The 17,344-nt window shown below is 45.0% G+C and overlaps 1 protein-coding gene across 1 annotated transcript in view; it reads left to right on the top strand.

The window, feature by feature from the left end:
* The window catches only part of Grin2a (glutamate ionotropic receptor NMDA type subunit 2A), a 413,092-nt gene that overhangs the window by 228,922 nt on the left and 166,826 nt on the right, over positions 1-17,344 (top strand). Inside the window, exon 3 of the mRNA XM_055597755.1 lies at positions 6,443-7,035. Coding sequence (XP_055453730.1) covers positions 6,443-7,035 — 593 coding nt within the window. The remainder of the gene's footprint in view (positions 1-6,442; positions 7,036-17,344) is intronic.

A 17,344-nucleotide genomic window follows, 5' to 3' on the forward strand; every position in this document is an offset into this window, starting at 1 on the left:
TGTGTGTGTGTGTGTGTGTGTGTGTGTGTGTGTGTGTGTGTGTGTGTGTGTATTTTGTGTGCTTCTGAGGATTGAATTCTGGGCCTCATGCATGTTAAGCCGAGTTTTCTATGGGGTACATGACTAGCCCTCAGTAGTTTTGAAGGTAGAACTTAATGCACCAGGCAGAAATGAACATTTTGTGCAGATTCTTGAGAACACACGCAAAGTGCTGCAGGTCAGCACAGGACTGAGACACCTGCACATCCATGTCTATTGCTCTGCTTGTCACAGCAGACACACTATGGAATAAGCTTAGGTGCCAATCGACAGAGTGATGAATAAACGTGCCTGTGAAGGACGCTGGCATTGGCTTGTCTCTATGAATGCTGTGGGGCACGAATACTGTGGGGCTGACCATCCCTGTCCCACTCTTCATGAAGGCTTGTGCTGATGTGCACTGTGGTCTGGCTTTGAAAGTAGATGCTGGTGCCTTTGGATTCCCTAGCTGAGGAGATGGGGTAGAGACTCCCATGCAGTGCACAGGACAGACAGTGAAGGGGAAGAGGCAGAGCATCGGAGTCAGGAGTTCATCTCGCTCTTCACTTACGCTATTGTGGTAATTACACCCACGTAGCATACCAAGAAACTCAAGCCCATAGTGGCAAGACTGCTTATCACAGAGTCTGAAAGTTCCCAGAACCCATAGAATACCAGCTTGGAAGCTTGACTGGAACACAGAGAGAGGCGGGTTGGAGTCTGTACCTAAGGAGGTAGGCTGCTGCAGCCATTGCTGACTGCCCTGCAGTGGAACAGTCCCAGCTGTTGAGAAGCTCCAAGACCAGAGCACTTTGAGGCACAAATATAACTCACGCTGTGATATAACATGGGTCCTGACCCCTGGGAATATCTCTGTGTCTCATATTTGCTGAGTGCTTGGTATCTGACCAGCACAGCACTGGGTAGTTTGGTATAGGGTAGGATTCTTACAGCCCAACGGCAAACAGACAGTCAATGGTAAAGCACAGGAGTGGCTAGCTTGGTATCTCAGAAGAATCTCTATCCATCTGTGTCTGTGCATAATATGTATGTATATTTGTGTGTATGTACCTAATATCTGAATGTATTTGTATATGTGAGTGGGAGGACATGCAGGCTTCAATGTGTATGGATTCAGAGCTCAACCTCAGGTGTTAATCTTTGCCTTCTCCCCTTGTTAAACAGGGAAGATCATGTTGTTCTCCAATGCATTCACCAGGCTAGTTAGCCTGCAATTTGGAGGGATCCTCCTGTCCCTTCCATCGCCTAGCTCACTGTAGAAACACTGTGGCTACAAATGTGCACTACTGTGCTTGGATTTATGTGGCCTCTAGGGATTTAAACTTCATCCTCACACTTGCATGGCAAGTGGTTTATACCCAGAATCATCTTTCCAGCCCCTTTAATTATTTTTATACCCACACCTATTATGCAGATGAGGAAAGTATGAATTAGAAAGATTGAGTGACTTTTCCCTAGGGCATACAATTAAGTTTGTAACTGGGTAGTCAGACCCAAGAAGGTTCACTGTGGTCCATCCACACAGGCCCTACCTCACAGGGTAGGGTGTGAATGGAGTATGGTGATCAGCTTTTTGTTGCAATGATGAAATATACCTGAGAGAAAGTAGTGTGAAGGAGGGAAAGTTGACTTGGGTTAACAGTTTGTGGCTTTTTAGCCTCTGACCACTTGCCTCCACTGTTTCTGGGCCTGGGCTGAGCAGAAAGAATATATAAACAGGGAGCATGCGTGAAACAAAGCTGCTCTTCTGCTGACATGCAGGAAGCAAAAGGAGACAGAGGCACAGACCTGGGACAAAACATGCCCTTCAAGGAAATGTTCCCAGCGATTTACTTCTTACAATACCATTTCTAGCACTTTCCAACAGCCTGAGTCCACCCAGGACATCAGAGCACTGATAGTTTGGTTGTTTCCTGAAGGCCTTGACCCTGAACACTCCTGCATTTGGCAACAAGCCTTCAACACACCAGTTTCTCTTTAGGAGGAAGTGTGGTATCAGGCCATTGTAATGCGTACCTTTCCATGGGTGGCCTGTGCCGTCCTGGCTCTGGACTGATGAACTGCTGTCTGCGATTATCTTTTCCTGTGAAGACTGCGGAGCAGGCACGTCCTCTTTTTTCTGGGGAATATGAGGCAGGACTGTATCAGTGCAGTGCTCCTCTGTGCGTGGAGCAGCTCGAAGACACTAGTGATGTTACAATTCACAGTTCATGGAGCAAGGAAGCGTCAGGATCCCCAGTTCCAGCCCCATCTAGCATGTTTGTCCCCAGTTCTCCATACCATGTTGTCCAAATTGTGTGTACATGGGGGTTGCCTCAAAGACTTATTTATTTAACAGTTTCACACATGTATGTACTAACTACTCTCACCTTCCCTTCCTACCCTCCTCTCCACCTTCCCCACTTCCCACAAACCTCTCTTTCCTGTTCATCTTTGTGATCATGGGTTTAGACTCTGGTTGCCGCAGACAACCAGACAACTAAAGACAGTCATGTTTCCTTCCCAGAGTTTATCAATAGCCAGTAGTTCTGAGGTGAAGGATAGGGCCCCATGAGCCCTTCCCCTTTCCCTGACTGGTTGATAGGGTTGGTCTTGCATGGCTGCAGTGCAAATAACTACAGCTGTAAAGCTACAGTCATGGATTAATGACTTCAAAGCTGTCCTGAGTGTAGAGGATGACATTTTTCAGCCTTTCGGCGTATCTTCTTTTTTCTGTGTAATTCCCTTCCTCTGCCACTGTCCCCTCCCCCCACAGTGTTCCCTGAGCTCAGAGGAGGTGATGTAAGTGACTTGTTTACAGCTGGACAACAACCACAGAGACTCTAGTGCATTCGCCTTTCTCCACTCCCCATGTGTGCATGCAGGACCATGTCTTCTGCGCTCACAGTGTGGCTCTCCTGCCAGCACCATCCCGTGCTTCACTGCAGAGGGAATGAATGCGTTTCCTAGGTAATTCAGTTTGTGACCCTTTGCTCCGTTTCAGGAGGCACTCAACAGTGTCAGGGGCTAAGTGCTGTACTTGCTTTTAGACTTCTATATCATCTGCTAGATTCTGTATTGTCCTTTTTGGTAACTCAGTGAAGTTCTAAGACATCTTATGAGACATATACATTTTTCTGTAGTCCTCCTTCTATCAATAAAGCGAACACAAAAATGTTTATTTTAATCTGGAGTGATATCTCAGTTATAAAGATAATTTCTAGCAAGCGCAAAGAACTGTGTTCAGTCTCATAGAACCTAAGAGGAAAAGCGGGATATGGAGTAGACCCTTGTAATCCCATCAATATCGGGGGAGACAGAGGTGGATCCCTGGAGCTCGTGCTTTTCCTACTTTGCAAGTTCCAGGTAAATGAGATACCTTGTGCAAGAAGTAAAACAAGTGGCCAGGAAAATGCCCCAGGAGTAGAGGTGTTTCCTCTCAAACCTCATGATGTGTTTTATCCCTGCAGTCCACATGGTAGGGGAGAGGTGAATATCACAAGTTGTCCTCTGAACTCCACACATGAACTATGACCTGCATGTACCCACCCACTCACCCATTACAAATAAAAATATTAGAAAAAAATAAGGTTGCAGCTGAGGAATGACACTCAAGTTTGTCCTCTGACCGTTACATGCATGAACACACAAATGCCTCTCTATAAACAAATGTGTATGTGCTCACAAATACATAGACAATTGGGACTTTGGTTGGAGGAGTAAGTTCATGGCCTAGGTAGATGTGGGTGGTGAGCTCAAAAGTCTTGTTTTGGATATGCCATTCAGGGGCCAGAAAGCACACAGCCTCCGACTCTGAATGATCCCCTGTGAGCATTCTGTGTAACCCAAGGACATTTTCCTGAAGCCTCAGTTCCACACTCATCTACTCATGCATATCCTTGCCCTCCGTTGTCATGGGCCAAACCTGCTGCCAGCTGTGGGAACAGAGTGATGAGGACAACGGCTTCTCTGCCCTTGAAGAGCTCAGTCTTGTTGAGATGTGATTGAAAAAAATGACTCATCAATTCAAGAATATTGGATTTCTCCAAATGCTACAGTAGGGAAAAAGATAATTCCCTAAGTCTTTAAATCCATTACCCATTTTAATTGATTTAATTAGGTAAAATTCATAGAACTGTAATGTTGGAAGGAACCCAGGAACCATTTATTTATTCCCGTTTCTTCTCTCTGTATTCTGGCCATACTGCACTGAAGGAATCCACCAAACCCATGCCTTCCAAAAAGAGCGGTGTTTCCAAGAACTGTAGCTTACTGATCACTTGATCATTGAGATCAAGAAAATGAGATGGAAAAAACTGATATCTGTAGCTACAAAGTATCACTCTGAAAGACATGAATGGAATCACAGAATCACTCAGTGCATGCACGTGCGCGCGCGCACACACACACACACACACACACACAAGTGTATACACGATGGAGTCCATACAAGCTATGCTCCTAAATTGAGGTGGTATTAAACACTTAGAAAATGAGAAGAGTGCTTCGGCAATTCTTTCAGTTCCAGAAGAAATAGATAAGCTAACGTTGGTCAGATCCTGTTTTGTGGGAACACAGAGGCATGTCTTTTGTTGAGTTGGCCTTTGTTTTGTGTTCATGTGGGTGGGCACGTGTGCACAAGTGTGCAGATGTACACATGCATTTAGAGGTCAGAGGGAAACCTCAGCACTCCTCTCCAGGAGCCACTTACTTTGAATTTTAAGAGGAGGTTGTGTTGGCTAGCCAGTGAGTTCCAGGAATCCTCCTGTCTCTATCTCCCCAGAACTGTGGATACAGGTGCATGGAACACACCCAGCCTTGCTTCTTTAGACATGGGTGCTAGTACTCATGCTTCAAGGTAAGCGCTTTGCCAGCTGAGCTTAGCACCTCCACCCCCTGACTTGACATTTTTGTACCACGGTAACTATAGACACACATGCATCCATCATGTACCAATTTTAAATGATTCCAAGAGGGCTGTGGCTGCAGATAGAAGGGAGGCTGGCATGTGGTGCTCTCAGGACCTCCCTAGGCTTGGACACTTGCTTGCTGTATGTAGGACCACCTTGATCCTCAGTTTCCCTGCCAATAATACCAACTTCATAGGATCAACTTAATGCGTTGAGGAGTGTCGGAAGTTATAAATTCAACAATCCTATAATCACCTGCTTGTTTAAGTGAAACTTTGTTCTCATGATCATATATTTATGATGCTGTTGGGATCATTAGGATCATAGAGGACCCATAGCCTTAAGAATAGCACCTAAGCCTTTGGATATAGTCTCCCAAGATTCTCAGTAGAATTTTATTTATTTGTTTTTGCTTCTTATACCAGAGTGCCTTTATCTATCATACCTCATGACATGCCCACTTGTTTTTCTCTCCCTCTCCTTAATTCTTCTACATTTCTGAAGTTCACAGAAACTGCTCTTTCCCAAGTTTTCCTTACATCTATGACAGCAGAGATCCTGCCATACCTCTCCCAGGAATCATCATTTCCGAAGGGCTAAAGCACATAGCAAAGTGTTCTGCAATCAGGCTGGTAGATGGTATCATGAATTGTTGTCTGTATTGTAATACATGAGAAGCTTAAGGTGAAGCTACACTACTGGCACTGGGTCATGTAAACACAGGAACTGAGTGACCTGGTTAGCTGGTGGCCCAAGGTAAATGGCTTCAGGAGTGGCAGAATCCAGGAGCTCCAACTGTGCCCTTGGGACCCTTCCTGTACTTCCTGACACTCCTTTGTCTCTGTTGACTTCATTTTCATGCCATGACTCTGAGGACTAGACCAAATTGGTGTTATTGGAACCATGTAGTCAGATACACAGTGAGGTGAAGGAATCTAGGAAAAATTATATTCTTCCTTGTACTGGCCATGGGACTCTGAGCATGAATCCTTTCAAGTCCACATTTTCTGTGCCTGCTCCAGAGCCTGGCAAATCTCAGCAATGTTTATTTATTTATTTTTATTATTTGTGTGTATGTATGTGTGCATGTGTGTGTTCATGTGTATGCCAGTGCATGCATTTGCATATATGTATGTGTGTCTGCCTGCCTGAAACTAGAGTGCAGTCTTAGGCATTGTTCTTCAAGGAGCCATCTACTTTGTTTTTCAACAGCCTTTTACTGGCTTGTAACTTGACATTTAGGCTTGGGTGGTGGGCCAGTGAACTCCACGGATCACCTGTCTCTGTTTTAAAATGTGGTTTCTGGGGGATCAAACAGAGGTACTCATGACTGCATGACAAACACTTCAACTGAGTCATGTTCTCAGCCCAGCTCTTCAGAAAAGTTCCCAAATGAGTTGATGTTTTTCTCTGATTTCTAGAAACAGCATATCCAAGTCTATAAAGACAGATTCCTGTGTAGCAACTGCTTCCGGCCTCACCCCCTGCTTTTCTGTCTTCTTATCTGTTGGCAGGATCCGACATCCACGTTCTTCCAGTTTGGAGCATCTATCCAGCAGCAAGCCACAGTTATGCTGAAGATCATGCAGGATTATGACTGGCATGTCTTCTCCCTGGTGACCACCATCTTTCCTGGTTATAGAGACTTCATCAGCTTCATCAAGACAACAGTGGACAACAGCTTTGTGGGCTGGGATATGCAGAATGTGATCACACTGGACACGTCCTTTGAGGATGCCAAGACACAGGTCCAGCTGAAGAAGATCCATTCTTCTGTCATCTTACTCTATTGTTCCAAAGATGAAGCTGTCCTCATCCTGAGTGAGGCTCGCTCCCTTGGCCTCACTGGGTATGATTTCTTCTGGATTGTCCCCAGTTTGGTCTCTGGGAACACAGAGCTCATCCCCAAAGAGTTCCCATCAGGACTTATTTCAGTCTCCTATGATGACTGGGACTATAGCCTGGAGGCAAGAGTGAGAGATGGTCTTGGAATCCTAACCACTGCTGCATCTTCCATGTTGGAGAAATTCTCCTATATTCCTGAGGCCAAGGCCAGCTGCTATGGGCAGGTCGAGAAGCCAGAATCCCCCCTTCACACTCTGCACCAGTAAGAGAAAGCTTCTTATCATCTCCCAAAGATGGGTCAGAGTGTTGTTGCTATGAATGTTTGGGTTGGTAGTCACTGATGAAAATATAGACTCTACATACAGAATGTATGTATTTACTTGGAAGAAGTTTGATTTTATGCTCATTTCTCTTCTCTTTCCATCTCACCTTTTAAATGATAAATAATGTAATACTATTTTTTTTGAGAGAGAATGTCATCATATAACCACAGTGATTTTCTAACTTGTGTTTTTTTTAGCTCAGAGGGCCTCCATCTCACAATCCAGCCTCCTGGGTGTTGGGTTTACAAGTAATGCTATAATGCCTGGTTGTACTAATATATTTCAGTTGCTTCCTGCAACTTGATTTTGTTTTCTTTACTCAATAACATACCTTGGATACATCTGCTTAAGAGTTTTCTTCTGTCTCTTTCTTTCTCCCTGTTTCAATCTTCTATCTAACATCTTATCTATCTATCTATCTATCTATCTATCTATCTATCTATCTATCTATCTATCCATCTATCTACCATCTGTTTATAAATCAGGTAAATTCTATGCAGTATTCATGCCACATTCTTCCATATTCATACACCATGACTTGTTTATTTATTCACCCTTTACATTCATAAGAATTCCATTTTTTTTTCCATTAGAAGCTCAGCTGCAGTGGTAACCATCACCCTGGCCTCTTTTTGGATATATATAACTGCCTGTCTAGGGTTGGTTCTAAGAAGTGAGATGATTTGGGGGTCAGAAATATGGGCATAAGTATTCATTGCCAAACTGTTCTACAAAACAATGGCACCAGTTCATATTCACACAAATAGTCATGGAATCATCGACTTCCACATCCTCAGCAGCATGGCCTGGTTTGGGAAGATTGCCATGCTGACGCTCTTGATTCCTGACTGAATCTGAATTTCTTTTCTTCTTATATTCCAAGTATCTTTGAAGGTTATTGAAGATCTTGGCAATCATCACTCTTAAAGCCACATTCTATTCTGCTATATGACTGTCGCATAATTTATTTAGCTGTCCCATCATGGTGGGCGTTTAAGTTAAATTTTATGTTTCTGGGAAGAGTCATTATTCTTTGTGGTCCATCATTATGGCTCAGCAGCTAAGATTTAGAATTATTATTCAGACACCCATTCTGCATGTTTTTGCCTGATGGTCGATGATGTAATCTGTTCTTCATTCCTCACATAATGAGCAGTGATTAAAGGTTGGGTTGGGGAGTGGTGCTCTTCATGTTCACATCCTGTTTTCTTCACATTCTATAGGACATGGGCAATCACTTTACCTTTCTGGGTCTCAAATGTTAGCATGTACTGAGACATCTGGAAAGGCTTGCTAACACGTGTTCTAGGATTTCTATTTCATTAGTATATCTGAGTGAGCTCATGGAACTTGCATTCTAACAAGTTCCTGGGTGATGCTGATATTAGCCTAGGGGCCATTCTTTGAGGACCAAAGTTCTGGGGGGTTGTTGTATGAAAAGAAGGTGTATGATATGTGAGAAGCGATGCTTCTTATATGCTGACACCAACTGATCCTTCAATAACCATCAGAGTTATCAATAAAGTATGGCCTCAAAGCTTGTAGTCAGCAAAGCATGTCATTTTCCTGCAAAGCCACTGACACTCTAAAACATCTCTGGAAGACTACGAGTTTGAATCTGCTACCTTCCAGAGTTATATCTGCAACAACTAGAGGTGTGTGTGTGTGTGTGTGTGTGTGTGTGTGTATGTGTGTTGTTATGCACATGCCATGGCCTAAATATGGGAAGTCAGAGCACATGTCAGCTGTCAGTCATCACCTTTTGCCTTGTTTGAGATGGTATCTTCATTATTTTCCCACTGCTGTGGTAGGCTAGCTGGCCCAAAACCTTTTTGCACAGTCCTAGCTCCACCACTCATCTTTCCGGGCATTGGGATTGAGTTCTTCATACTATGTCCTGCTTTTTATGAAGGTTCTGGGAAATGGAGCATATGTGCTCAAAACTGTGAGACAAGTGCCCTACCCACTGAGCCATCTTCCCAGTCCAGGATGTTCTTCTTCCCAACTAATGTACACTGGAGAAAAATGGGCTATTGGATTAAATCAAGTTCCTTTGACAATGCTCCCTCACCCATCCTACATAGCCTACATAGCCACTTTTAGCATTCTAAATGATTGTCCAAATATGAGAAAAGAACTCAGATAATTCAGTGTGAAACATGGAAGCTTCTTAGAAAGTCAGGCTTGCTGCCAGCCCTGAGACAGGGGCGGGGCTAATGAATTCACACACACTTTAATAAGCTGAGCTCTGCAGCTGGCAGATTTAGAAATCTATTATTTTGTGGGAAACATAACTCAATTGTGAGGCAATTGAAATGTTTTATATATATATATATATATACATTTTATACACACACACACACGCGCGCGCGCACACACACACACACACGCGCGCGCGCGCACGCACACACACACACACACACATAAAGGAATTTCAGGTGGATAATTGCCAAGGCATTCAGATTCCCTTCCAGCAACCATCCCAGGTTCCATTCTTTAAGGAGAAAAGAAGAAGAAGAAGGAGGAGGAGGAGGAGGAGGGGAAGGAGAAGAAGAAAAACAAGAAGAGCAAGAAGAAGAAGAGCAAGAAGAAGAAGAAACACGAAAACAAAACACAAAACCCTGAGCCTGGGAAGTGCCACTGTGCTGGCTCCGCAGGCTTTACTTTAGAACGCAACAGCATTGCAAACGGTATTTCTGCTCCGAAGAAGCAATATGCCCTGCAGAGTAGTTTGGTGCTCACTGGCCCCCAGAATAAAATGTTTCCCATCTACAAGAGGTGGTGGTGCATACCCCGACTGTGAGGTTGAGGGGTGGCTCACAGTGGCTCCATCATCCTCTCCTTGCTGCACCCCACTTCCCTTACTTGCACCCCAGCAAGAAAACAGTGGGGTCCTGTTGGGTTGCCCTTGTCTGGGAGTTGGAGACACCCCGAAGAAAGTAACAAGGAAGAATTGAGGGCACTGAATCCTTCTGCCTCCCATCCATCATTCCTCACACTTGGCAGACCTTGTGCTGGTTCCTGGAATACAACAGTGAAGTTAAGATGTGACTTCTGTCCCCAAAGACCACATAGTCTGATGAAAATGGGAGAAATTTGCCTCAAAACAAACTCTGGGCACAAGAATTCACTGTTTACATCCGTTTGTTTACTTTGTGTGTCTCTGTGTGTGTGCCATTGTATATGCATGTGCAGGTCAGGAATCAGCTTCCTGCAAGTTGGTTCTTTCCTTCCTTTGTACGGCTTGCAGGGACTGAACTCAGTGCTTCAGGCTTGGCAGCAAGTGCCTTTTTCCACTGAGCCATCTTTCTGGCTCAAGAATTCTTTCTTTTTTAAATACTGAAAAAGGCACTGAGAGGTAGAGAATATGATAATATACTTATCCCATGTCTCACAGAGAACGAGCGCGGTGTGTCATGTTTGTCTGAACATCTTAAAACAAACAGTACATGCATGATAGTGTAGACGTCCCTCTTTGTGCGAGGGAAGGGGATCTCTGCAGTGAGTTCAGTATGTATGTAATCTCTGTGTGTGCTGATATATCTTCACTACAGATGCCTGTGCAAGCACTTGCCTAGTCCACAGTTCTTTTCAATGCATTCTAGTGACATCTAACGCTTTGTAATCTGCTTGGCTTTAATCTTGTATTGTCAAGATCGCTGTGAAGATAACATTCTGATGTGTTCATCTCAGGGGCTGTTTTTGTATTTGCCACGCCCATGTTTCAGAACTTTTATCTAATCAATGCCATCACTAGTTGATGGGCATTTAGGTTGTTGATAAAGGCAGGATGTGTGCACCTGGAGGCATTGAGCAGATAAGGCTGACCTGGGTACGTGACCTTGAACAGCAGGACTTGAGACTCTTGAGTTAGAGGCTCCTTAATTTTTTTTAAATTATTATTACATTTTCAGCTGGATAAAGTCTCAACTTGCAAAGCATCTTGAGAACAGCTAGCTTTCCTTACTTCTACTGTGTAGAAGGGAAGTTACAGACAGTTTCAGCTGAATTCACACCAAGTTCTCAGGATGACTCATCAAGAGCTTCTTCAGCCATTTGAGACCTCCTTGGGGTATCTAAGCATACCACTCTGTGACTCCCAGCTCATTGATTGTAATCTTAGAGTCCCTGTAGTTAGGGTATGGGAGTGATATAATGTTGCCATGGTGTGCAAGGGTAGTGTGCAGGGTATGGAGTATTCCTGATCTTATCACAGACCTGTTTCTGCCCTTGTCATTTCAAATGGTGGGGCGTAGAGAAAGGGGAAAATTTTCTTCATGTTTTAATATTCCTGGTTTTATAGAAGACACTTTGAAAAGAGCAGTCAGCATTTTCCAAAGTTCAAAAATAGCTCAGCCACGTTATGCAACCTCTTCCTTGCTACTGCAAAGTTATTAAACATCTGCTCCTTCACCAAGCACTGAGCACAGAACACATAACTCCCAGAACTGTAAAGGCAAACCATGACCTGTTTTGCTGGTGTGGATCCCAGGCTGTTCATCCTGTTCATCTCAGTTCTGTGCCAAGGCTCTGTCCCATTCAAGAGCAGCCAGGGAGGCAGCACAGTTAGGGTGTGCTCCCTGGAGCTGGGAAGCTGCGGCTTGACTTTTGGGTGTGTGCGACTCCAGATGTAAGGCTTTGGGACAGCCTCTCGCCGCCTCCACATCTGCAGTTTTAGATGTCATATGGAGCTGAGCAAGGCCTGTGCCTGTTTGGCTAGTGCCTGGTACATGGACAAACAGTTTATAAATGGATGTGGTTACAAGTTGAGCAGCCTAGTCTGAAACTAAAAAATCCCAAGTAGTCCAAAATCCAAAACTTGGAGTACAGATATGATGCCACAAGTGGAAAATTCCATGCTGAATCTCTTGGGATCACTAACAAAGCATAATTTTTTTCAGGCTGTGTGTTTAGGGAACAGAAATGGGGCTGGGGCTGTACCTCACTTGGTAGAGTGCTTGCTCAGCATGTAGGAAAGCCTGGGTTTCAATCTCCAGTGTAGCATACCATGTTTAGTGGTGGTGAACACCTCTAATTGCAGCACTTGGGAGGTAGAAAGAAGTAAAGAAATCAGGAGTTCAAGGTCATCTTTAGCTATGTAGTGAGTTTGAGGTCAGCCTGGGCTACCCTGCAATAGAAAGAATGAGAGAGAAGGAGGAAGGATGGAGCAAAGGAAGAAGCAAGGAAGGAAGGAAAGAAGTAAGAAAAGAAGGAAGGAAGGAGAAAGAAAGAAAGAAAGAAAGAAAGAAAGAAAGAAAGAAAGAAAGGAAGGAAGGAAGGAAGGAAGGAAGGAAGGAAGGAAGGAAGGAAGGAAGGGATGACTCCAGTATTTAGAACTTGGGTCCCATGCTTGAGATACTTACTACCTTATGTCTACACAAATGTTTCCAAGCCCGAGGAACTCTGAAAGGTGCAGTCCTTTGGGCCAAGCATTTCTGAGTAGAGATTCTCTGTCTGTACTGATGACACACGAAGGAATAAAATTGTGTGTGAAGTAGAAGAATCTGCTTACCACAGCCCACAGAACTAATGTTTGTTCATGTGACACAAAACATTCAGAGCCTTTGGTGTGCTAGCACCTGTTCTCTGGAGATGGAGAGAGCCAGAGACCACCACATGGCTGTGGGCCAGGGGGTGGGGGTGGGGAAGTGAAGTCCAGCTGGCTAGAGCAGAGGCACAAGAAGAAAAAGGGGTGCTCCTACAGTGAGCACAGATTTTCATGAAGACAGCAGGATCCAAAGATGCAGGGCTCTGGCATCAGTTTTCTGGCTTCTTTTTGATAGTTTTTAAATTTGTTCTGTTGAGGACTAACGTTCTGCCCCTTAACCACTGTGCTGTCTCTCAGTTCACACGTGTAGGCCCAGAAGAAGTCCCCAACACAGTTTGAACTGTGCCTCTATAGTTTCATGGGATGGAGAGGTTTACATTTCTGCTGTGAGTGTATACATGTGCGTTTATCTGTGCATGGATGTGTATGAGTAGCCAGTCTTCCAAATTGGAAGGGAACATCTTTTAAACTTAGGGAAACAGGAGTCATTAAAAGGAGACTGAGTGCTTTTCATAGCAAACCTTCTTGTCATGGATTTTCATCAGGAGAAATGTGACCAGTGGGCAAAGAGCCTGTGGATGTGTTATGTGTGTAGCAGGCTTGACCTCAAATTTATTATGAGCCCACCAAATGAAGCGTACTAACACTATGAACACTGACTTTCTCCTGAAGTTGGACAGCACCCCGCTCTTTTTCTTCTCCTCTTTCTCACACCCACATACACACATATTCAAAGCACTCTATATTTATACTTTTTTGTTTTTAACAGAATTAAACAAATATTAACACACAAAACACTTAATGTGGCTCCTGACAAGTACCAGACTTTCACAAATATCCACTAAGTGATCAAGTCTTATCACAATTGTCTCTGTAATTTTCCCTGGTTATGTTCTAAGCTATGCACAAAGCAAGGGGAAAGAGAGAAACAGCTGCGTGTCTCAATTTCACTCTTTTTGAATTTATTTTATCTTTTCATCTTGTCCTTGTGTTTGTGTCTCTGTGGGAGTATGTGTACATGAGTACAGGTATCTGTGGAGGCCAGAAGATGGCGACAAATCCCCTGGAGTGGGATTCATAAGCTGTTATGAGCTGTCTAATATGGATGCTGAGAACTGAGCTTGCATCCTGTGCAAGAACAAGAACTTTTAATTCTGCGCTATCTTTCCAGCCTCCAATCTTATTTGTTAATGACTGCCTTACAACTGACTTATGTCCTGTGGCAGGCTACTGTTTTAGTTGAACAAGTGGAATGTGAAGAGTTCACTGCATTGGGAGCACACAAGCACATCTCTAGCACAAAAGAAAAATGACCTCTCCTGGTTTTATAGATAAATATTTGAAAGAGCCTTGTCTGACATTCCACCATCTCTTTTGTCCATTGTCTGATCCTGGAAACCAGGCTTCTGCTTGGAGTGGATGCACTGCAAGTTTCTCTGACAAGAAATGGAAAGAAAGGCAGGATGCATAAACCCAGAGTTTAGCCAGTGTCCAGGTAACACTAACACCCTCCCCCGCCTCCATGTGCCCCAAGGAAGCAGAGAAAAGAAAGGTTTCAGGTTTAATGGCCCACTGAGACTGCACTAAACCTGCTTGGTGTGTTTTTATTTGATAATCAGAGGTCTCACTGTTGGTTTCTTTTAAAATGCCAATAAAAGAGTCTGCTCCGTTAATTCTCCGAGCTTGACTGCAGCTGAGCGTCCCTGGGTGAGTATGATAACTCTTTGCAAATATTTATCAGAGGGATCAGCATTTACTGCACAAACATTTCTGGCAATGTACTAGCCACTCCAGAGAACAGGTTATCCCATGGGCCTGGGCCGTGTTTCCTGTGAGGGGGACCCTCAACCCAGGAATGGGGGAAGTGGCCCAGAATAAGTCAGCAAAGGACAGGTGGAATGAGAAAACACCGGAGCAGCAAGCATCCTGAACCAGGCTCTGCCTGTAGAGTGTGGGGCCAAATAGTTCTGGCCCCGTGGCCCTGCCTTTCCTGGGCAAGTGGCTTAACTTCTTCATCTCTTTTTCCTCAACTGCAAACACGTACGACAGGAACCAAAGTGTCTGTGGAGGATGGTGGTGATGATGACATGCATGTGAACGTCTCAGCCAAGCGCCCAGGATACAGCTGGGGCCTTGCAGGGCATGCTTCTTCATCTTGCCTCCCTCGTGTGTCTCACTGGACCCAGGAAGGGTGGGCTGTGTGCTCTCTGTTTCCGTCCCTGGAACTTACTCAGCAGCCTTGCCTCGGCACTGAGGCTGTTTGTGCCATCCTTCCTGGAACCCAGCCTTCTCTCTTTTGGCTGGAAGTCAAAAGCACCGTATGCCAACCCCGCAATGCCAGTCAATCATTTCCAATTGGCATCCAGTGAATAGCTTGACAAATGGTGGAAACTTGATGTTGGCAACTCAGAAGAAGCAGCAGTTGGCTGTGACTTTACCTTGAGAAGGTGGTTTGGGTTGTTGGTGGGGGAGGGTCACACACACATGAGCACAGATACTGTTTGGATTTGCCCAAGGCCAGATGTAAGTCTTGGAACCATCACTCTGAGCACAAAAGACATATGGATCCCTTTCCTTCAGGGTGGAGTACTGGAGACACTTTCATTCTGAAACCTGGTCACTTAGTAATATATAGTGATCGCTTGCTGTGAGTCAGCTCAGGGAGGAGAGAAAGTAAACAAAAGGACTACCTTCATCGCTCTGGGACTGCTGGCAGAATGCACCCTGGGAGTGGGAGGTCTCCATGTGTAAGCACAGAGACCAGCCAGGAAGGGATGACAGAGATGGTGACTGGGTGGGAGTTCCAGCTATGCTTTCAAAAGGAAGTGACTTGCTTAGTGCATACTGGGTGCTGAGTTAATGAGGCCTGATGGATGAGTCTGACGTTAGGAGAAGAAATACTAACCACATTTTAGACTTGTGCAGCTGGGTGGATGGTTGCACCTTTTACAAAACACACACACACACATACAACTGGCAAAAGAAAAACTCCATTGGGTGGTGGGTAGGAATCAGAGATTGTGTACATTTCAGACATATTGAATTGAAAATGCTTTTAAAGGATTCAAGTAGAAATCTCAAGTAGGCAATTCAAGAGGAGAGTCTAAACTCACACTGAAACTACAATGCACAGGGTTTAAAATTATCTATGGCTCTTACAGTCCCCAAATAGAGTAAAATTGCTGTTGTGTTTTGAGTGTAAAATGTCTCCTGTGAGCTCTTGTGTTTATGCGCCTGGTCTCCAGCGGATAGCACAGTCTGTCAGATGTAGCCTTGTTGGAGGAAGTGGGCTGCTGCTCTCTGCCTCCTCACCGTGTGCAATATGACCAGCTACCCCAGTTTCTGCAACTGTGTCTTCCCCACCGGTGGACTGTGTCCTTAAACTGTGAGCCAGCCTAACCCTGTCCTCCTCTAAGAGGCTCCTCAGTTAGGTGTTTGTTTAGAGCAACAAGGAAAATAAGAATACAGCCACCTAGGGGGGCAATGACAAAGCACAGGAGGATTTGGGTTCAAATCAAGAGGAGCCTGAATATTACTGAGTGAGAAGAAGGAGGGAAATTGTTGGACTGTGGCTTCCAGCTGGGCCTTTTGTGGAGATTCTGGTCTCACCTTTGACGCCACGGTGGAACCTGGTGGGTGTCTATAGCACCTACTGTGTGATCCACATTAAGGCGGGTTCTGTGACCCTTTCAAAGGTTTCAAAACTATGGCCACTGCTGATATATCCGGCCCACTGTAACCCGGCAGATTCACACCAGGACTTTCAAACAGTATGTGGAGAAAGGAAAAAGTCCCAGGTGGCGAACCACCAGACTGCTCTCTCAGCAGTGAGGCCATTGAGTCATAGGCAGCCAAATTCATGTCATACTGAGTCTGGACTGGGACGCAGACGGCACGCCACGTGCTTGATCTGGATTGATGGGGAAGTGAGAAGCTGTGGAATTGGAGAGGGATTGTGGCAACGGTTCAGGAAAGAAAAACAGTCTCCGGTTTTGTATCATTGTGGGAGTGGTTTGGAAAGCAGCTGTCACTCCATGAAGCGGCCACATTAAATATCTTTTCTTTGGAAAGCGGGGGAACAGGAGAAACATGTGGCTGAGTGCAAAGAGGCCCTGTGCAGGTTGCCCTTGCCGGGTATCCTGGAACACCTCCTCCCTGTCCCAGCCAGTTGGGGGAGCTAGAGAGCCAGGCTGGGTCTCCTCACCTGTTCTCTGACTGTCCCTGGCTTCTCTGCGCCCTCTTCTTGCTGTCACTTGGACACTGCTGCGGCAGGTGCCTCTGAGCCCTTGTCCAGCTCCTGGTGACACAAAGCCTGGCAGGGATCCCAGGAATGGAAGAATCACTGTCAGGCCCAATGACACTGGCTGTGTTCTGCGTGGGCAGGGGAGGCCGGGCACATTTCTACCAGGCCCCGAAGTTTGGTGAATGAGCTGACAGCTCTGCCCAGGTCTGGTGCGCTGTCCAAATCACCACAGACAATTTCCCAAGATCCACTTCATTTCACCAAGTCTTGGCCAACCACAGGAATAAACCACACTGCTCAGTTTCCCACAGAGTAGCTTTTAGAGAAATTTGCTCATTTCCTTTACATTTTACCACTAGTAATAAAGAGAACTTCTAAAAATCTAATTAATGCACCATTATGTTTGGAGGAAGATGGGGAGACTTCATTGCATACATTGCATTAGGTAAGAATATGT

Source organism: Psammomys obesus, unplaced genomic scaffold (genome assembly GCF_907164565.1).
Source record: "Psammomys obesus unplaced genomic scaffold, mPsaObe1.curated_primary_1811, whole genome shotgun sequence".
Taxonomy (NCBI): domain Eukaryota; kingdom Metazoa; phylum Chordata; class Mammalia; order Rodentia; family Muridae; genus Psammomys; species Psammomys obesus.